At 39.1% G+C, this 21,929-nt stretch overlaps 1 protein-coding gene across 7 annotated transcripts in view; it reads left to right on the top strand.

Moving 5' to 3' along the window:
* Positions 1-38: 38 nt before the first annotated feature.
* The window catches only part of CRPPA (CDP-L-ribitol pyrophosphorylase A), a 324,254-nt gene continuing 302,363 nt past the window's right edge, over positions 39-21,929 (top strand). For 5 of the 7 annotated variants that reach the window (XM_017526901.2, XM_017526899.2, XM_017526897.2 and 2 more), the window contains exons 1-2: positions 39-439; positions 13,875-14,151. In XM_017526901.2, the coding sequence (XP_017382390.1) occupies positions 183-439; positions 13,875-14,151 (534 nt within the window). In that variant the 5' untranslated portion in view covers positions 39-182. The remainder of the gene's footprint in view (positions 440-13,874; positions 14,152-21,929) is intronic. The other 2 variants (XM_017526900.2, XM_017526895.2) reach the window with 1 other exon arrangement.

The following is a 21,929-nucleotide window of genomic DNA, read 5'->3' as shown; positions in this document are numbered from 1 at the left end:
GAAACGTCCCCTGCGGGGTAGCAACACCCGGGCCGGGGCGGCTCAGGGGGGCGCCTTCGTCTTCCGCCCTCTGAGACTCTCTCGGTGGTCTGCTCTTCACTCCGCGACCCCGGCCGAGGGTGGGAGCAGCGTGGGGTCGCATCGGCCCGGGGCTAGTGTGGCCCGCCGCTCAGCCTGCAGCCATGGAATCCGGGCCGCCGGGCAGCTCCAGGCCCACGGAGCCGGGTCCTTGCCTGAGCAGTCAGCAAGGCGCGGACCAAGCGGCTTCCGCCTCACTGCAGAACGCGGCTGCGGCCCAGCCCGGACGCCACTCGCTCGCGGTGGCTGCGGTGTTGCCGGCGGGGGGGTGCGGAGAGAGGATGGGTGTCCCCACCCCGAAGCAATTCTGCCCCATCCTGGAAAGGCCGCTCATCAGCTACACCCTGCAGGCCCTGGAGAGGTAAGTGGCGCCGGGTACGCCCCGCGGTTCCCTGCGGCCGGGCCTCCCGCTCCCCGCCCTGCCGGTGCTCTCGCGCTGGCGTCTTCACCTCAGGGACTGCCGGGCCGCCCTCAGTTATTCAAGCTTGAGCTCTGTTCCCTCCGGCATTTCAGAGATGGGACGCTCTGGCCTTTAACAGACAGGCAAAGCTGCAGCTGCCCCACCGAGCCCTTTACATGCCCAGGCAAATGAGGTGGTGGGGACGGCCCGGCGTGTGGCACGGGATTAGAGAGTGCATGGGTTGGGAATAAGCGACTTGGAGTTCTAACTGTGGCCTGAGGAAGAAGCTGTCGGTATAGTCTCGCTGTCCTGGGCTCTGCATCTGCGCATGCGTGGATTGAGTAGTACGGGCACGCTTAGTTTCCAGGGTGTGTTTTCCTTGTGTGTGTTTTTTTAAATTTACCGAGCACCTTCCATGAGCCCAACTGCGCTAATTACTAGGTGCTGCAGGAGGGGAGAGGAGCAGAACTTAGTAACCTTTCAAGGGTGGATAGGGATGTAAGCCTCAATTCTGGGCGGTGGAGGGAGGGGTCTCTGAAACCATTCCACGAACCACTTACCTAAAATATTCAGTGCCATGAACATTGTGACAACATAGCTCATATATGCAGACATTTCCATGGGACACAGTGGCCATCAGGATCTTTATCTGCTTGGTAATTAGCTATAGGGGATTATAGTCATTTCTACCCTGGACTTTTGTCCCATGGAGAAAACTTTTGCATTAAATTGAATTTTTTGCATCTTCTGAGGCAGCCTAAGATAGGCGGACACTAAACATCTTACTGATACGGTTTGGCAATCCCCATAATCCTGTGTGTCAAGGGAGAGATGAGGTGGAGGTAATTGAATCATGGGACAGGTAGAGATCAGGTGGAGGTAACTGAATCGTGGAGCAGAGATCAGGTGTGGGTAATTGAATCGTGGGGGTGGTTTGCCCAGTGCTGTTCTCTTGATAATGAGGTCTCACAGATGTGGCACTTTTATAAGTTTTTGGTAGTTCCTTCTGTGTTCATTCTCTCTCCTGTTACCTTGTGAAGAAGGTACTTTGCTTTTCCTTCACTTTACACCATGATTGTAAGTTTCCTGTGGCCTCCCCAGCCATGCTGAACTATGAGTAAATTAAATGTTTTTCCTTTATAAATTACTCAATCTTGGGCAGTTCTTTATAGCAGTGTGAAAACGGACTAACATACCCACTTTTAAGGCAAAAGAATGTTTGGAAAGGCCTTGTTAATGGAAAATAAAAAACTGCTTGTCTTCCACTTTTACTTAATAACAGCAGTCATAAAATCCTAATAGCGATAGTAATTCATCAAAATTTCCATTCTGAAACACTTCATGGCTCATTTTTATCACTATTATGTCTGAAGAACTTACGGAACATGATTATACGTTGGGTATATCCTAGTAAGTCCTTGGAAAGCTTCCTTTATAGCAGTGTGTGGGTGGCCATTTGCCAAGGGAAAGCCCTTATCTCCTTCTGTAAAAGATCAACCCTACAGACTATTGTTTTCTTAGGGTATGGTGCCAAAAGTCCTCAGTCACTTCATTAAAAAAGATAATTTATACAAATTCAAATAAGGAAAAGGATATAGAAGTATAAAATGTCTTAGACTACTTTTTTTTTGCTCTGTTGAGAAATTATGCATGCTTTTTACTTATTAAAGAAACTGCAGTTCTCATTGTCCCAAATAAGAAAATTAATTGGGTGTCACCACTGTCAATCATCTAGGTAATTCTGAGAGAATGTCATTTCTTGTTTTTCAAGAGCTGTATGTGATGCTCAAAAGTTTTTTTTCATCAACTTCTATTTTAGATTCAGAGGGTATGTATAGATTTATTACTTGGGTATATCTTGTGATGCTGATGTTTACGGTATGATTGGTCCCATCACCCAGGTAATGAGTGTAATACTGAATAGTTTTTCAAGCTTTGCCCTCTATATAATATTCTCCAATGTCTGTTGTTGACATCTTTATGTTCATGAGTACCCATTGTTGAGATCCATCTTGTGAGAACATGTATTTGGTTTTCTGTTCCTCTGTTAATTTGCTTAGAATAACAGCCTCCAGCTGCCTCCATGTTGCTGCAAAGAACTTGATTTTCTTCTTTTTATGGCTACATAGTGTTCAATATGTACTACATTTTCTTTATCCAGTTCATCATTGATAGGTTCCTAGGTTGATTCCATGTGTTTGCTGTTGTGAATAGCGCTGTGATGAACATGGTGCATGTATCTTTTTGGTAGAAGCATTTGTTTTCTTTTGAATATATATCCACTAATGAGATTGTTGGGTTGAATGGTAGTTCTGAGTTCTTTGAGAGAGCTCCAAACTTCTTTCCACACTGGCTGAACTAATTGACATTCCCACCAGCACTGTGTAAGTGTTCCCCTTTTCTCTGCAACCTTGCTAGCATCTTTTTTTTTTTTTACTTCTTCATAATAGCTATCCTGACTGGTATCTCATTGTGGTTTTGATTTGCATTTCTGACTACTGATGTAGAGAATTTTTTTGTTTGCTGGATACTTCCATGTTGTCTTTTCAGGAGTGTGTGTTCATGTCATTTTGCATTTTTAATGTGGTTATTTGTTTTTTTGCTGGTTCAGTTGTTTAAAGTTCTTTGTAGATTCTGGATATTAGGCCTTTGCTGGATAATGGAAAAACTGTTTACTCTGATAGCATTTTTTTTTTTTTTTTTTTTNCATTGTTTTGGAGATAGGGTCTCACTTTGCCACCCAGGCTGGAGTACAGTGGTGGGATTTCAGGTCACTGTAGCCTTAGCCTCCTTGGCTCAAGTGATCCTCCCACCTCAGGCCCTCAAGTAGGTGGGACTGCAGGCAGGTGCCACCATGCCCAGATAATTTTTTTGTATTTTTTGTAGAAATGGGGGTTAGCCATGTTGGCCAGGCTGGTTAGGCTCTTCTTGAGCTGTTGAGCCTGGGTGATCCACCTATCCTGGCCTCCTAAAGTTCTGGGATTGCAAGTGTGAGCCACTACACCTGGCTGCAGTGCAGAAGCTGTTTAGTTTAATTTGCTCTCAGTTGTCAATTTTTGTTTTTGTTGCAGTTGCTTTTGAAGACTTAGTCACAAATTCTGTCCCAAGACTGATGCCTAGAATGGTGTTTCCTAGGTTTTCGTCTAGGATTCTTACAGTTTGAGGTCTTCCATTTAAATCTTTAATCTATCTCAAGTTAATTTTTGTGTATGGTGAAAGGTGGGGGTCCAGTTTTATTCCTCTGGATATAGATAGCCAGCTCTTCCACCAACATTTATGGAACAGGGAGTTCTGTTTCCATTGCTTATTTTTGTTGACTTTATTTTTGGGTTCTCTGTTCCGTTGGTCTGTGTCTATTGTGTACCAGTACTGTGCTGTTTGGGTTACTGTAGCCTTATAGTAGTTTGAAATTGATGCCCTCAATTTGACTTCAAAATTCGTTTTATATGCCCCTCATAAGTAAGGATTTTCCTTGCCCAAACTTTTGCTATCTCACTAATAGAGGGCTGAGAAGTTGAGAATTTTTTTTTTCTTCTTTCTCACCTAAGAAATTCAAACTACCATTGAAAATAACTCTTATGGGTTGATTTGTCTTTTGGAATTTTGAACCAAAATTTAATTGGGGACTACAAAAGAGAAGGGAGAAACTTGCAAACTTTGGCCCCAAATTCCTAAATCGGGATAGGAAATTGTAAAGCAACATGGCTAGTCTTGCCTCTAGTTAAAGGCTGCTACTTATACATATTTTTGTTTCTACTCTTTCCTTGACCCACCTAAAGGAGCAAAAAATGCATAGCTACAGAAGAGAGAATGAATGAGAGGCAGTGCAGCAGATAAGTACTCATACACTCAGGAGATGAGCGAGTGGTAACCTAATGAGATATAATGTGCCTCGGAAAGCTGAAACATAAGCTGTGAGGTAGAACTGAAGCTCCACCTGAACTTCTTAGGAAGTCAGATGATTAAAGTTATAGGACCTTGGAAAAGTACAGACATCAGAGGCACAGGGTACCCCTGAAGGTGGGGTAGAACACTGAAAAGAGGACACCTGATTGAATACTTCAAGAGGACTAGTAAAACTCTCAGATCTTTAGTAGATACTGAGCCTTATTCTATGGCTGAGAATCAGCACAGCTAATGACTTGAGTTAGGCGCTCTATGGCCTTGGGGGAATTAAGAGACACTACATTTTGATACAATGAGATCCTTAGTGCCTAAGGTAGACAAGTGAAGGAAGTTTTCTGCTTTTCAGACATGCCATACATTAAAAAAGCTATTCTTCTAAAATCAAGTAGTTGGAGGCGACATTGAAAGAAAATCAATTTTGTGAATTCACTGGAACTTCAGATTCCTTTTTCATTTTGTTTTTGACAAAATTGGAAAAGAGTTTCTAGTTTAGCCAAGTCCTACTTTGCACTATTGAAATAGCTTGGAAAACTAATTATCAGATTAAATGATATTCAAAAGTACCTCTGAATTCTCCAGTATCTGAAGCATGTTGGTTAAAGGCTCCGAGAAAATGGAGATTTACAGTTAAGTATTGAAGGTATCAAGATTATGTTGTTTGTGGATATAATTTGTATACTATGATTAAGAATCATGTATATGCATATACATATGTATTAGTATATATGAATGTGTGTATAGGTTAATATACTTCATTCTTAAAGATTATACAGCTGGTAGTCCAGATTTGTGCATATGATATAACTAGGAAGGATCACATATAACAACTCATTTTTATGTTATGCTGGGAACTAGATCCTTTCAGAAGCTGATTAAAAATGTTTCTAGGATTTCAAAAGTTGTTTTGACATTTTAACCGAATTGAAATATAATTATTAAACCCCAGGTTATAAACGAAAGGGAATCTTACTTTTCACCTTTTACTAACAAGGAACTGAGATTAGGGGTAATAATCCCTTAGATAACTATCACTTTGTGACCTGAGATTCTATAAGGAAATGTTGCTCCAAGGAATCATGACGATGGTGTTATTGGCAAGGGCATAAAGCTCTGACAAACAGTAACATTCACTCATAATTGACCAATTCATGTATCTAGATTTTACTGTTTTTAAAAAAATATTCCCTGTATCTGACGTAGGAGGCAAAAATTCCTGCCAGTAATCTGATTTCTGATTTAAATATCTAAGGAAAGTGTCATAAAGTGTGTGTGGGACTGAGGGGGTAGTCAACCTGGAATAGCTGAAAAATAGACTAAGATAACTACAACAAAAGCAAAGAAGAGAGGCAAACTTCAGCCATGCTTATTCCAACTTGGTGATGGGTTGGGTAGGAGTGGGAATTCCTGACAGTGGATTTGAACAAGGTCTGGCAGGGCTTTCCTCATAGTTAATGAGGTTTTTGAGCTCTCTTAGGTGGAGGACAATGCTTAAGATAAGTTTTTCCTTTAGATAGTTTCATGCTTGTCATGTTTGTTATAACTCTGCTTCCCCTATAAATCTTCTACAGGAAAATGTGCTGTTCCACTGATGAAAAAGTATTCTAGACCTTGTGATACTTGTGTGTATCATTATATGTTAATCTTTTGCCACTTTGATTTATGTTTCATAATCTTATCAGTTTGGCTGGAGAAAATTAGTCTCCTTGAGTCTGACAACTGCAGGTAAATTTGGGATGAAAAATCGGCTTTGTAGATCTGTATGTGTTGATATTATGGAAACTTAATCTGCAGAGTGAGATTGGGCTTGGTAATCAATGAAAGTCTGTTTCATTATTAAGACTCCATAGTGTGTGTTTCAGTATATTAGCTTAGTTTTTAAACTTTTGTCCATTGTTTTCTTGTGTTTTACATATTCTGTCCTATATTTCTCAAAACCACAGCAAATACTGTTGAACAAGATACACATGTAAAGATATAAATGTTAGTCCAGATGAATGATGTTGATCACTTGAATTTGGCTGAGATAATGGGAATGGACAGAAGAAATATTTAGGAGCCAGTGTTGATAGCTCTTAGTAATGAACTGTATTAGAGATTCATTATGAGAAAGGAATGCTTTTAGTTGAGTGGTTAGATGAATTTGACTTAAAATTTTGTCTCAAGGCTTCCTTAATGAAAGGGTCAAGTCTGAGTCATGGGATTTGTATTTTGTACAGGTCAGATGATAACAGATCAGTGTTGCATTTCCAAAAGACCCCATGGAATGCTTTCAAAATAAGTGCTAAGACTAAGGCAGGTAGGCTAAGGCCTGACAACCGGCAGCCTTCATCGGCCATAGTAGGAAGGCTTGACATTGCAAAGGTAATCCAAGAGCCAGCCTCCTCATGCCAATTCAATATTTTGCTGCTAAAACGTCAGGGTCAGTATAGAGAAACAGAAGTCTATGAATTAGGTCCATAGTACAATCCAGTGACCAAGTTTCCGTGAAGGCTGTCATGGTAATGAGCAGCAGCTGCCACTGTCCCTTTGCAGCCAAACTTCTGCAGACTGGATGAGAGGGCTTCAGAGGTGTTAACAGGGCCTGATCTTTCCCATCTGTTTCATAAAACATTTGTTAAAATGTTCTGTTCCCAGCTGATCAGTTAAAACTGTCTGGGCCAAGTTTTCCAGTAAGCAGTATTTGTTATTACAGGAGAAAATAACTTTTGAGATACTATATTTCTTCTGCGATGTCTGTAGGTGTAATAGAGCTTAGGGCTAGGTTCCTGTTTGCCTATGGAATGTGCTAGAAAGGAAATATTCAGGAGAACTTGACGGAATTAGGCTGCTGGGGGTTTGGTGTGGACTTGTCCTCAGTTAAGCGGTAAACTAGATCCCTTTCTTTATTCAGCAAATATTTGATCTGTAGGCACTATGTAAGGTACTTAAAGTGTTTTTCAGTCCTATGATTTTACATTATTAAATTTTAATACTGTAAAAGACTTTGAATTCTATAACTAGAAAAGAATGTGAATAAATCCTTTGGAATACAAACAGTACTTGCAAGTACTGGGTGTATGCTTGGTTGATGATCAAAATAGCTTTATAAGCCTGTTATCTTTGAAGAGAGGTCTAAAACAGTGTTTTCCAAAATTCTTTTGTAACCTGTTACAGAAATGACATTTTTGCCTCATGGCTCAGTGACAAACACATATTCACTTATTATACACTTAAACATATTTGAAAGAAAATTCATGAAAACAACTTATCTCTGTGTTATGCATTTTCATTTTACTGTTATATTAATTTTCATTATATTTACGCAATAATGTTGGTCTAAAACTTACTATAAACTTGTTTGATGACACTCCAGTGGGTCCTGAAACCAGCAGTTTGAGAAATACTGGTTTAAAACGACATTTTCTGTTTAGAGTCTCACACAATTGTTGGAAATAGTGTAAGGCCATAAGTGTCTGTAATTATTTACATCTACTTTGGCTGTTTTCTGTCTGATGGAACAGAATTTTGGTTATTTTTTTATTTTTTTATTTTTTTGAGACGGAGTTTCGCTCTTGTTACCCAGGCTGGAGTGCAATGGCGCGATCTCGGCTCACCGCAACCTCCGCCTCCCGGGTTCAGGCAATTCTCCTGCCTCAGCCTCCTGAGTAGCTGGGATTACAGGCACACGCCACCATGCCCAGCTGAATTTTTCTATTTTTAGTAGAGACGGGGTTTCACCGTGTTGACCAGGATGGTCTCGATCTCTTGACCTCGTGATCCACCCGCCTCGGCCTCCCAAAGTGCTGGGATTACAGGCGTGAGCCACCGCGCCCGGCAGAATTTTGGTTATTTTAAGTCAATCTAGTAAAATTGGGAGTTAATTCATTGAACAGATACTGGAGTGACTACTTTATGTCAAGTGTTATCCTATCTTCCTTTTAATTCTTCTACATCACATTCTAACATTTAAGTCAATGTAAAGTCATTAAAAAGTAGCAACCTGATTTCTTTAAAAGTTTAACCAATTTTGCTGGTAGAATAAACTATGAAAAGTAACAGGTGAAGAGTTTAAAGGACAAGTTGTAATCTCTTCGCTTCAAAATCCTACCGATTTAGTTGAAAATGTACTTATAACTCCTGTTTTAAAAAGTTAACATGTCACACTAATAAACAACTGGAGTATATATGAAATAGTTGCTTTTAGTAGCTTTCTATAAATCTAAGCAGTTTTTATGCCAAATTATTCAAAGCATTCTCCTCTCCAGATTTATTTAACATGTACTTATTGACATGTGGCTGAGAGGTCAGGAATTCTGTCAGTCTTTGTTCATTACTGACTGGCCAGTATCTAGCATTTGCCAGTCACTATGCTAGAACTATGCTAGAAACATAGTGCTTGGCAACTGCTAGATACTTGGTGTTTGTTAAATGACTAAATGAACACATGAAAGAAGGCCTACTTCTGCTTGAGTTACAAGAAACTGTAAGAAACCTGAGTGGTTTTGACTATAAAAGCAGAAATGTTATGTGTTTCAACCTTAATATAAATGAAGTGCTGTAGATACAATGATCCAAAATGATTTTTACTCTCCTGGATTTTACACCTTCCTCTCAGAGACAGTGCTGGTGCATTTACACAGGCTAAAGTTGCAGGCTTCAAAGTCAGACTGAGCTCACAGCTTGGTCCCTTAGTTTCTAAGCTCTGTGATAATGGGCAGGTTACTGCCTGTGTTCTCATGTGTAAAGCCGAGATAATGAAAATGTGCTTTATAGAGCTGATATGGATATTGAGATAATACAAAATATTCTACACATTGCCTGGGACCTAACAAATGTTCCATATATCTTAAGTGTTATTTCTACTATGTTACTGGAAGTTGAGTACGCACCGAGTTCTGGGGCCTAGTTTTTGCTTTCTATGAGTTGGCAGCCTAGTGAGGAAGATAAGGTTATAAACAGAGTGCAGTATAGTTCAAAAGAGTCTCTGTGTATATAAGCACTCTGCAAGCTGAGAAGCAGGGATGTTGTACCCAGAATGACAGTGAGGGATAGCTTCCTGCTGGAGGAGGCCATCTGTGAGCTGAAAACTGATGAGTAAGTAAGTAGAACTCGGGCAAGAGCTGAGGAGGTGCGGTGGGGAGAGAGGGATGGCGTCAGTGTTGAGAGGCCAGGTAAGCGGTATATGCAAATAACTGAGTGTGAGAGATGCTTTCCCTTCAGGGAGCAGTTTGGTATGAGAGTAAGAGGGAATGGAAGAGACCAAATGATGTGCATGAGGTAGGCTGAGGTCAGGTCCTGAAGGGCCTTGCAAGGGATGACCTCAGATTTGTGCTTGAGAAAGATCATCGAGAAGTGGTGAGAATGGATTGTATTGAGATAAGAGTAAGAGGAAACAGCTGAGAGTCATCTCTAGGCTAGAGATGACTCTGGGTCACAGCTGTGGCAGTGGAGCCAGAACCTTGGGAAATCCCACATGTAAGAGGGATTGAAGAACTGTCACTTACCACTTGCTGAGAACTTCAATTTGAAACTGCGAGTGCAGTTTAAGTTCTGCAATTGCTAAATTTGCAATGAAAGGCCTAGGAAATAACCCATGTCCAGTCTTATTCTGGAATCACTTTCATTGCCTGTACTAATTACCACAGATGATTCTTTGGAGTTCTGAATGGTATTACTTTTGTTTGATTGTGATTAAAATCCTCTCAAGGTGTGTGGAACATGAAAGCAATCCTGGCTCTCAAGGAGCCTTAGGATGTAGAAATCAGAGCAGAGAGTCAAATACCTAGAAGCAAAACAATCAACAAAATCACATTGCATAGTGAATGCTTTTTTCATTCTTGGATTTATTTATATATTTGTAGCTAGTCAGGGTAATGAGAGCCTCCTTTGTTTTCATAATTCTTGAGACTATGCTGTGTTGTAAGATGTTACACTGCCCCGGTAGATGAGACAGATCAGGGTCATTTATTCAACAAATACATACTGAGCAGCCACTAGGTATTAGGTGTAAGGCAATGGATGAAGCAGACATTGTTTCTATTATAGAGCCTACATTCTAGAAGAGGAAATAAAATGAAATGCATTATCTTGAAAAATGGTAAACATTTCTTACTGCTTCAATTCTTTTAGAGTGAGATAGTAGTATACGAAAAATGTGATTATATATTCTAATGTTTTTGTTTCTTATTTGAGAGATTGTGTAGAGGTATTGTAAAGATTACAAGAGTTAAACTATGAAAAATGCTTAAGATATGGTACTTAATTTATATTGGCTTTTGTTATGTGATACTTGTCTTATTTCGTTACTTTTTCTTCCTTACTTATGTAGATGATTACCTCTAGAATATACTATCTCTAAAATCCCAAATACAAGCTCCATATGGGACCCAGGCCACCATCATTGCATTGCCCAGATTATAGCAGCCGCCTCCACTTGGTCTCTCTGTATCGTTTCTCTCTTTGCCGAATCCTTTTTCCTCCCTGCAGTCAGAGTAAAATTTATGCTCTTGTGTTTCCTATTGCTGCTATTAAAATTACCACAAACTAAATGGCTTAAAACCACATTCTCTTACAACTTTGGAGGTCAGTAGTCTCAGTTTAGTTTCACTGAGCTGTGTCAAGGTGTGGGCAAAACTGCATTCCTTTTGGAAGATCTGGGGAGTATCCATTTCCTTGCCTTCCTCTAAATCCTAGAGGCCAGCCAGGTATGGGGCTCACTCCTATAATTACAGTACTTTGGGAGGCTGAGGTGGGTGGATTACCTGAGGTCAGGAATTTGAGACCAGCCTAGACAGTACGGTGAAACCTCATCTCTACTAAAAAAAAAAAAATTAGCCAAGTGTGGTGGCAGGTGCCTGCAATCTCAGCTACTTGGGAGGCTGAGGCAGGAGAATTGTTTGAACCTGGGAGTGAGGTTGCATGAGCCAAGAATGCACCGCTGTACTCCAGCCTGGGTGACAGAGTGAGACTGTCTCAAAAAATAAAATTCTAGAGGCCACTCGTGTTCTTTGGCTTGGGGCCCTGCATCAGTCTGACATCTGCTTCTGTCATCACATATTCTCCATTGACTCTCCTATGGCCTCCTTTCCTTTATAAGGACTCCTGTGATTACATTGGATCCCCCTAGATAATTGAGGACCATTTCCCTGTTTCAAAATCATTAATCACCTCCATAAAGTCCTGTTTGCCGTTTAAGGTAGCATAGTCACAGGTTTCATGAGTAAGGAAGTGCACATCTTTCTGGGTTCATTATTCTGTTTATCCAAAAACTCCTATTAGAACATAATGAGGGAACATTGGCTTTAAGCATGAGTGCACTCACCTGCTTAAAGCTTTTCTATGGGTGCCTATCCTCTTTTTAGGATTAAAGGTTAAAACCCCTAGGATAGGGTCTCCAGGTTCTGCATGGGCCCTTTTCCTTGCTTGGGGAACTCCAGCTCTGCTTCCTCTCAGCCCGTGAGGACCTTACCATGGCCTCTACTTGGACCACTCCTCTCTCTCTCACTCCTAGCCCCTTTGCCTGCTTACCTGCCACCCACCCCTTGTATTTCAGTGCAGACTCCCTTTTATTAGAGAACATTCTCAAACCCTCCTTCAGACTCTTCAGCTACTCAGCCTACAGGCTGTCCTGAACTTGGAGTTCATTCTGTTTGACAGCTTGCATTTATTGATTGGTGTTTTTGTTTCATGCCTGGGCTTTTTTCTATTGTATCCTCAGTGCTTTTTTTTTTTTGTCTCAGTCCTACTCTGTTGCACAGCCTAGAGTACAGTGGCACGATCTTGGCTCCTTTCAACCTCTGCCTGTTGTGTTCAAGCGATTCACCTGCCACAGCCTCCCGAGTGGCTGGGATTAGTCATGTGTCACCACACCCAGCTAATTTTTTATACTTTTGGTAGAGACGGTTTTCACCATGTTGGCCAGGGTGGTCTCGAACTCCTGACCTCAAGTGATCCACCTGCCTCAGCCTCCCAGAGTGCTGGGATCACAGGCGTGAGCAGCCATGCCTGGCTGATGCTGATAATGTATTGGCGCTCAGTAAACATTCATTAAAGAAATGTGCTTAAAATGAAAAGACAGTGCCACATGTAAAGTAGCTCTTGGTTTTATTCATCAGTGTAATCTTGTTTTAGCTACAGGCAGAATGGGGTTTTGGGCTGTGGTAAGGGTCTGTTCAATAACAAGAGGTAGGGGACATTACTGAATAACAAAGCAACCCAATGTTAACTTTCATTTTTCAGTAAAGGTAATCCTTATGCAGTAATTTTCAGGCCCTTCCATATCTTTAAAAATATTCTAAACACTTAACTGTTCTAGCATGAAAGTATAGAATCTCATAGGCTAAAAATTAAAAATTAAGTCTTTATTCAGAGTTTATATCATGGATCAGAGATAGTTGTCTTGGTCTGGGCTTTTGGGCTGTAGAATATTGAGTCTACAGTGATATTTGTCTCCATTAGCACTGGTGTTCAACACAAATCTGCCAGACTTGAATGCAGCAGCAACTCAGTAATGTGGACTACTTGCAGTCTGGTATGTCAGTAGGTCCTTCTTTAAGAAAATGTTTTATAGGCCGGGTGGATTGGCTCATGCTTGTAATCCCAACAGTTTGGGAGGCCGAGGCAGGCGGGTATCTTGAGGTCAGGAGTTCTAGGATAGCCTGGCCAATATGGTGAAACCCAATCTCTATGGGGGAAAAAAGAATAAAAACCATAGCTGGGCATGGTGGCAGATGCCTATAATTCCAGCTGCTTGGGAGGCTGAGGCATAAGAATTATTTGAACCCAGGAGGTGGAGGTTGTAGTGAACCGAGATCATGCCACTGCATTCCAGCCTAAGGGACAGAATGTGACTCTGTCTTGAAAATGTTTTGCAACAAAAACATTGCTTTGTATATGATTCAATAGAACAATCCTATTTCATGAATTGTAGGCTTTTACATTTTACTTAAACCTTATTTATACAATATTAATTGCTATGATTTCTCCCATTTAAGTTACATATTTAGTAAGGCTTGTGTTAGCTAAGTTTTCCAGCTTTGTTGGTATTCAAGTGGTTGGCTGTCAACTTAGTGGATTTCTTGAAAGTGACAGTCAACTTTTGGATCTCAAAAGTGCTTTGAATTATTTCATTGAAGGGAAAAGTATTTGGAAAAAAGTTTAAAAGCATATTCTTAATATAGGCTATTTTCTCATACAATCTGATACTCTAATTCCAATTTAGCTTAAGTAAAAAATGGTATCTTGTAGTACTGTATACTAGACACTATACATATACTACATCATGTAAAATATTCTATGTAATGTGAAACACTAGAGCTTTAGTATTAAATGCTCACCAATTCTTTTTCATTAATCTCTTAACTAGATGTAATAAAAATGCATAAGACTGACATATTAACTTGTAGTTTTTAGTCTCCTTATGTAAATATATACCAATACTAGTGATTCAATTTTGTTACTCACTTTAGTTGTCTAAGAATTAACTTATGAAATATACATACTTTCCTTTTAGAGTATATTGGATAAAGGACATTGTTGTGGCAGTAACTGGAGAGAACATGGAAGTAATGAAAAGTATTATTCAGAAGTATCAGCATAAACGCATCTCACTGGTCGAAGCTGGAGTGACCCGCCACAGGTCAATTTTCAATGGACTAAAAGCACTGGCGGAAGATCAGCTCAACTGTAAACCCTCTAAGCCAGAAATAGTGATTATCCACGATGCTGTGAGGCCATTTGTTGAGGAAGATACCCTCCTTAAAGTTGTCACAGCTGCTAAGAAACATGGGGTAAGTCTTTTTACTTGAGACTATATAGAAGGAACAAACACTGTAGTGTGGTTCATTTGCTGAATTTTGATGCAATTCTGTTTAAATGTCAGATTACTTAAAATGTGCACGATGACCTAAAGGTGTTATGGTGATTTGTTTCAGGAACTTTATGGTTTAAGACTGTTCTGGAACATATCTTTTGCTATAGTTATCTACCATAATGTGTTAAGAGATATTTGGAGAAGAATGTAGTAATGCTATTACAGTATAGATAAGAATGAAACTTTAATGAAAATTAAAATGCAGTTATATTAAAAATGCCTGAGAAATCTCTCAGAAGTAAAGGGTATATATATAATCTGGTTCAATGTACTCAATTTTGTGTTAAAGTTTCAGAAGAGGTTTGTTTTTTAGTATATACTATATTAAATTTTCATAGCCCTTAAAGTAAATCATCTTGAGATGACAATTGTTGTTCCCATTTGTTTCACCAAAATAAACACAGAATAGCAAAAGACCTATTGTAATATTTGGAGCATGTTTATTTTTTTACCTTCTATTACCAAGTAAAATGATATAAATATGGTAATAGATACTAAATTTGTTTGCAGTCCAAATTTGAGACTTAGTGAAATTCATTGCAAAGCAATGGTATTGTATAATAGAAATAGGCTATGAAGTTGAACAGACCTAGGCCCAGATCTTTCTTTATAATTACTAGTGATGTCGTGTTTTTAACTTACTCAATTTCTAAGTTCATTTCCCTACCTGTGAAAATAAAGAAATGAATACTTGTAAGGTTATTTTAGGACTGGAAATGATGTTAACTATTAAAATACTAAGTGCTTAAAGGGTATTATTTTAAGATGAATTATAACATCTAAGTAATAGTTTCTGTTAAGATTATAGACCAACAGGAGGCAAGCCTTCCTAGCCATCTGGGTGCCCAGGAAGCTTTTTTTCCCCCTCTTTAAAACCTGTTTAGGAAAGACACTGTATAACTTCGTTTCAATAACCCATGTGTATTTGAATTGCCATAGAAAATTTTCTGTAACTTTATCTCTTCCTTCTGCAACATGAATTTCACTTTAAATTTAAAACTGTATAAGATTTTTATATACCAAATGAAATATTTTCATTTGCCTTTGAACAAAAGGATAAATGGTACTTAAAGTAGTGAAACTTGTGGTCCAGGAAGCATTAATGACCACAAAACTTTCCCCTGGCTCTTGTGCCTCCTCCTTGACTGCTTCCTCCTTGACTCCTTCCTCTTCTCCAGACAGCTCAATTGTGGTAGAGGCAAGGTAATCAGTTGCAAGGGCGGTGAGAAGGCATAAAGACACAAAGGATTTACAACTTAAGAATTTGAGTAAATTTGGCACATTTGAGAAAGTTCTTAGGGATGACAATAAAATTTGGTAGATGGACTTTCATTCCAATGCATATTATACTACACACATTTTTTTTTTTTTTTTTGCCTATGTTACCTGTTGGAAAATTATCACTCAAGCTCACTGTGATAATTGCACACATTTGGGATTTTTTGTTGAGTAATAAGCTAGAAAGCATTTCTGAGAGACTGTCCATAAAGTGATTCTTGTAGTATGTCTTAAAAGGCCAAAGAGGCCTTTTGTCTTGTTCCAATTTATATGCTAAGGACATCATTGTCTGAAAGGTGAGTTAATAAAGCCTATTAAAATACATAGCAGTTATTTTTTGCAGATTTGAGGGAGTTACTATTAAATTGTTTCTTAATCAGAATAAAATTTGTAAGATTCAATCAATGCATTTTAAATGAAACAAATTATATTTCAATGAAATCTGTAAGTTTCTGATTAGATGAAGAAGCTGGCTCAGAACAAAATTTTACAACTTGTCTAAACCTCAGAAATATGGTTTCTATTAGAAACATTGCCTTGTTTTGTTGGTGTTAAAACATAAAAGGTAAAATCATGAGTTTTATATACATCCATATTTAAGAATTTTTTCATGTTTGTTAATGAGAGAACCAGACACGTTAAAACTGGTTCAAAGTAGAATCCAAAAAAACATTTATGCAATGTAAACAGGTAGGATGAAATGAATTAAAACAGAAAACTGGCTTTTTCATGGGGGAGTCAACTGAAATTCCAAGAGAATGAATTTGTTTGCATGTTTATAGGCATGAATTGTTTTGCATTGCTATTGGTTATATACAACTATGAAAGTAGTAAGAGCTCAAGGCTAGATTGAGCTAATCTGGAAGAGTCTGCTCTATAGTTGTCAATTGCAGACACGCAGTAACCTCTTTGGTTTATTTTAAATTTTCTTAAATTAAAATTAGGATAGTGTTCCAGTATTCTCAGTTAACTCCAGGCACTATGTCCTGCCAATTCTTTCACACTGTACTGACTTACAGTCTTAAAAACATAAATGAAGTTACCCACTGTTCAGACTGGTTTCCAGGCCTCCTTTTAACTTATCAACTTTTGTTATCTTAGATACTTTTCTACAGACTCCTAAACTGATTATTTTTCTTCTTAGGTATTTTCAAATTCTACGTAAAGTTCCCTTTCAGACATATTTCCTGAACAAGTTACACTGTGATTATTTTTTGGGAAGGAGTAGGTTATATAGGTTAACAATAACTCTGTTTTAACATATGTTCCATTTTTCTTAATTAAAAAAACTAAACTGGTAAAGAGATTGCTTCAGGGAACTCAGATGTCAGGGATTATGGCTGGCATTAAGGTTGTAGGGCTCAAAAGTGTCACAGTTTTTCTTTTCATCTGTATTTCATTGTCAGGCCCTGTGGGGAGGCAAGATGGCTTCCACAAGTCCAGGAGCAAAATTTCATCAGGGTTATTTCTGTCTTACCTAAATGATGATAGTTTGTCTGGGTATAAAATTCTAAGTCTGCAGTTCCTCCTCTCCTCGCTACTTACAAACTAGGTTATGTTGCTGTTTCCTAGCTTTCATACTGTTTTTGAGAAGTCTAACCAATCTAATTGTATTCCTTGGAAAGTAATTTGCCTTTTTTTCTGAATGCCTTTAAGATAATTTATTTTATCTAGATGTTAGTCTCTATGATGTGTCTAGATACTTTTTTCCTTTGCTTCAGATTTATTGTCCTTTATAAACTTTGATTCATATTTTTATTCTAGAAAAATCTAAATTGTCTAGTTTTAATTTTGACTCTGCCCCATTTCTGGTCCTGACAACTCTTTTCCCCTCCCCTTAGGTATATGGTATGTATGATACACTCTTAACCAGTCTTGTATGTCTTAAGTTCTTTCATATTGCTGTTTTTGTATGCTGTGTCCTAGGTAACTTGTTTCCTAGTTCTCTCATTTTTTTTTTTAGCTCTTTCTAATGTCTTGTTTAAGGACTTTTAAAACATTTTTTGATTATTTGGAATTCCATTTTGTCCTTTTTCATGTATGATTAATCCCCTTTCTGTTTTTGATCTTCTTTTGCCTTTTAATCTCTGAACATAACACTTTATACCCTATAGCCAGTAGCACTTCTTGGTAGTTTAATTCACTGTTGATTTCTATGTACTTTAGCTCATAATTTGTTTCCTCCTTTGTTCTATAATTTGTATTGTAAGCCCATGTTTGGCAAGACTTTATCATGAGGAGTTCTGCTAGCATGAGATGAGGGTGTGTTTCTGAGGCATGGATTTGTGTTCCTTCTGCCAGGGGTCGCAAGGGCTTTATCAATTTGGAACAACATTACATTAATTCTTGGCTTGAAGTTTTATAGATTCTGCAGTAATGTTAAATGAAACTCTAAACTCACGAAGCCAAGCTGATTGTTACGACTTCTCAGGGAAAACTGTCCCTACCCTTAAAGATCCCAAGCCAAGACAATTTTGCTTGCTGTTTTCCTTCTCTTGTGTTGAGTGTCTCTCGTCCCCTTTACCCAACTCCCTTTTAAATGAGGGCTTTCCCTTTTATGGGTCTTCGTGTGGAAATTACAGTTCTAATGAAGTGGCACAGGCTCAAGGTATTAGTCCTGATTCTTGGTCATCTGTTAAAACTAAAGCCCCTTGTTAACCCAAAGCATCTCTGCCATCTTATTTATCCAATTTCTAGCTATCAAGTTGTTTTACTTAGGTGATTTGGTTGAGTCCAGACATACTCTTAAAAGGCTGTTTGTGAAATTCTCTCCTGTGTCGTCCGTCCCTCCATCCCTCCATCCCTCCGTCCCTCCGTCCCTCCCTCCGTCCCTCCGTCCCTCCCTCCGTCCCTCCGTCCCTCCCTCCGTCCCTCCGTCCCTCCGTCCCCCACCTAGTCTACCATAGACGTCCTTAATCTTTTTTAAGTCAGATGTACTTGCGTTTTTGGCATAATTAACTCACATAAAGAAGTGGCAATGAGGACTTCGTTATAAGGGAAATGTTGGAAACAATAAAATAAGTTGGAATGTGGAGGAATCAAAGGTAAGTGAGAATAATTTTAAGAAGGACCAACATGTTAAATATTACATTGACTCTAAGAACACTAACAATAGGATGACTCAAATAAGACTGCATTAGCAAAGCAAGCTCCTAAGTATTTGCTCCTAGTGGAAGAAGGCATTTGCTAAGTTACTTGTACGTCTTTCTTTCCTCAGCTCTATATTCCAGCACGTCCTAGTCATTTTATCCTCTTGTTGGTGATCAGTTTCTTACACACTTCTTGCCTTCCATACCTTCAGTTTATTTTATACTACATAGCAGTCTGGCTACTTTTTCCTGACTATTCTTTCCAAAATCACCTGTGACTACCCAATTCCCATATTAAATGTGCATTTCAGTTTGTTGAATAATGAAGAATTTGCCCTTATTCCAGGTTCCTAGGAGGAAGACATTAAATCGTGGGAATTTTGGAAGCAACAGGAAGGTCTCTGTTATTTATTAGCTCCTTGGATCATACCTGAGCTTATGTTAATGAAATGACATGATTTAGGAAGTGGGCTGCTCACTAGAAAGATGCATAATGTGATTAGAGGCTTTGAACCAGTTCAGCCTTTTCAGACAGGTAGGGACTTTATATAAAGATTGATTTCAACCAGGTGGCCAGTGATTGAATCAGTCATGCCTCTAGAGTGAAACCTCGAGCTCTGGACTCTGGTCCAGGAGAGCTGCCCGGTTACTGAACACAGTGCCTTGCTGGAAGACTGATGATGCACTCTGATTCCATGGAGACCAGGCATGGAAGGTTTTGGATTCCCCCAGACCTCGCCCCTGCGTGTCTTCATTTGGCAGTTGTATCCTTGGTAATTAAAACTGTAATGATAAATTTATCATTTTCCTGAGTTTGGTGTGTTGGTCTAGGCAGGGGGTTCCAATATTTAGGATTCTTTGAGCCACACTGAAAGAATTGTCTTGGGCCACAGATAAGATACAGTCATACTGATGATAGCTGATGAGATGTTTGCAATATTTTTAAGCTTAACATGTTTTAAGAAAGTTAACGAATTTTGGTTGGACTGTATTCAAAGCAATCCTGGACCACATGCCACCTGCAGACCATTGGTTGGACAAGCTTGCTTTTGGGAATTGCCAAACCTGAGTAGAATTCTAGGAACCTCCTGGATTTTGTAGCAAATTGATCAGAAGTGTGGGTGGCTCATCTGTGGGTGGTGTCTGAAGAGCAGGTAGTTTTTTTTTTTTTTTTTTTTTTTTTAAGATTATACTCTTTAACTTGTGGAGTCTCTGCTAACCCTAGGTGGTTATGATCAGAATAGAATTATACTGTACCAGTTGGGGTTGAAACAATATAGTCCTTGTTAAATTTGTACTCTTTAACCAACATTTCTTTTTTGGAATTCTCATCCTACCTTGGCTTCTCTATTTTCTGTAACTCTTGTTTTTCTTTCTTTTTGACCACCTCTTTTCAGAAGCCTCTTCGTATCCTCTATGTTGTTCCTTTAACTTCTGTTATCACTAAACTGTCTCTGAGAAACGTAAATCACACTCATGCTTTGTTATCTTTAACACATATAGTAAAACTCACTGTTTTGGTTGTATTGTGTATCAATTTTTAAACATGCAGATTCTTGTTAACCAATACAACAGGTAGGATGTGGAGTGATTCTAATGCTCTGGGGAATTCCCTCCTGCATGACTTTGCATTCAGGCCCACTCCTGACCCCTGGCAACCAGTGATGTGTTTTCTTTTCAAAAATCCTATATAAATCATGCAGCATGTAATTTGTTGAGACTGTTCTTTCACTTGGCATAATGCATTTGCATGCATGCATTTTCACTCCTACTGATGTAGAGGTATCTCTCAGCTCTAGATTATGCCTAGGCCTTTCTCCTGAATTCCTTATATATTCAGCTTCCTACTGAACAGAACAATGTTAATTTTTCTTTTTGGTGTCTGTGGCACATGTATATGTCTGAATTCATTAATCCTCTGATCTCCTGCCTTAAATTTTATTGTATAGGTAATGGGGGAATTGATCTTTTTCTTTTCTTTCTTTTTTTTTTAATCAAAGACTAACATTGAAATTGAGTTAATGAGATTTCTATAATCTACAACTTGGTACAAATCCAGGAGGTTCCTAGAATTCTACTTAGGTTTGATAATTCCCAAAAGCAAGCTTGTCCAACTAATGATGAAATTGAGAATGAGAGTGAGGAAAACAAAATTAGTTTGGAAGCTATAGTAATGATACAGATCAGAGATGATGAAGGCATTGAGATAGAGAGGAAGACTATAAAAACGTTCAGGTAACTGGATTGCCTGACTGGCTAGTACGTGAGCCCTGAGGTAAGAAGGCAAATGCATTTTGTGTACCTCTGCTGTTGCCCCTTCCTTGTCTTTGATAATAGGCCTAGTATCTCTTCTCTGAATCCCTGTGCTGCTGCCCTCCCCCACCTCCACATATACCTCGAAGGCTCTGAGATGATAGCTTGGGCACTGACTTGCTTGCCTTGACTTTGCATCATGACCCATGAAAATTGTATTTATTAAGTTTTAACAGCCTGAGACTCTGTAAGCACTGGTTCGTGGTATATCATACTGCATAGCAACAAAAAACAAGCCTCTTTTCCTATACAGGGTCGCTTTTCTAATATTTAAAGAAACAGGGAAATTGGCATCTTGGAGTTGGGTCCCAACCTTAGTTTTTTTTTGTTTTTTTTTTTTTTTTTTTTGAATATAAATAGGGCACAAGGTTTCTCAACCTTGGTGCAGTTGACATTTTGTAAGATCAGCTTTGTAGTGGGGGCGACTGTCGTGTTGACTGTAGGATGGTAAGCAGGATCCTTTTGTTTTGTTTATTTTGAGATGGAGGTTCGCCCTTGGGGCCCAGGCTGGAGTGCAGTGGCATCATCTTGGCCTACCACAACCTCTGCCTCCCAGGTTCAAGGGATTCTCCTGCCTCAGCTTACTGAGTAGCTGGGACTACAGGCATGTGCTACCACACCCAGCTAATTTTGTATTTTTAGTAGAGATGGGGTTTCTCCATGCTGGTCAGGCTGGTCTTGACTCCCGACCTCAGATCATCTGCCTGCCTTGGCCTCCTCAAGTGCTGGGACTACAGGCGTGCACCACCGCACCTGGCCAGGATCCTTGTTTGTACTACCACCAATTCCCCATTTGAGAACTACTGTGGCAGGATAATAGTCTTGCCTGTTAAAAGAGACCATAGTTGGCCATAATATTATGTGTATGGATTTGTCATCATTGCTTTTCTTAATAAGGTAGAAATTTGTCTTTATAATTTAATGAGCAGTTGGGTATAATGTAAGCTTAAGAATGGCTCTGGATATTTTATTTCTTGAACAGATTAAAACGAGCTTCAATAGTGGTGGAATGTTA

Source organism: Cebus imitator, unplaced genomic scaffold, assembly GCF_001604975.1.
Source record: "Cebus imitator isolate Cc_AM_T3 unplaced genomic scaffold, Cebus_imitator-1.0 Scaffold45, whole genome shotgun sequence".
NCBI classification, from domain to species: domain Eukaryota; kingdom Metazoa; phylum Chordata; class Mammalia; order Primates; family Cebidae; genus Cebus; species Cebus imitator.
Note: the sequence above shows the minus strand (reverse complement) of the source record. Positions and strands in the feature narration are given on the sequence as shown.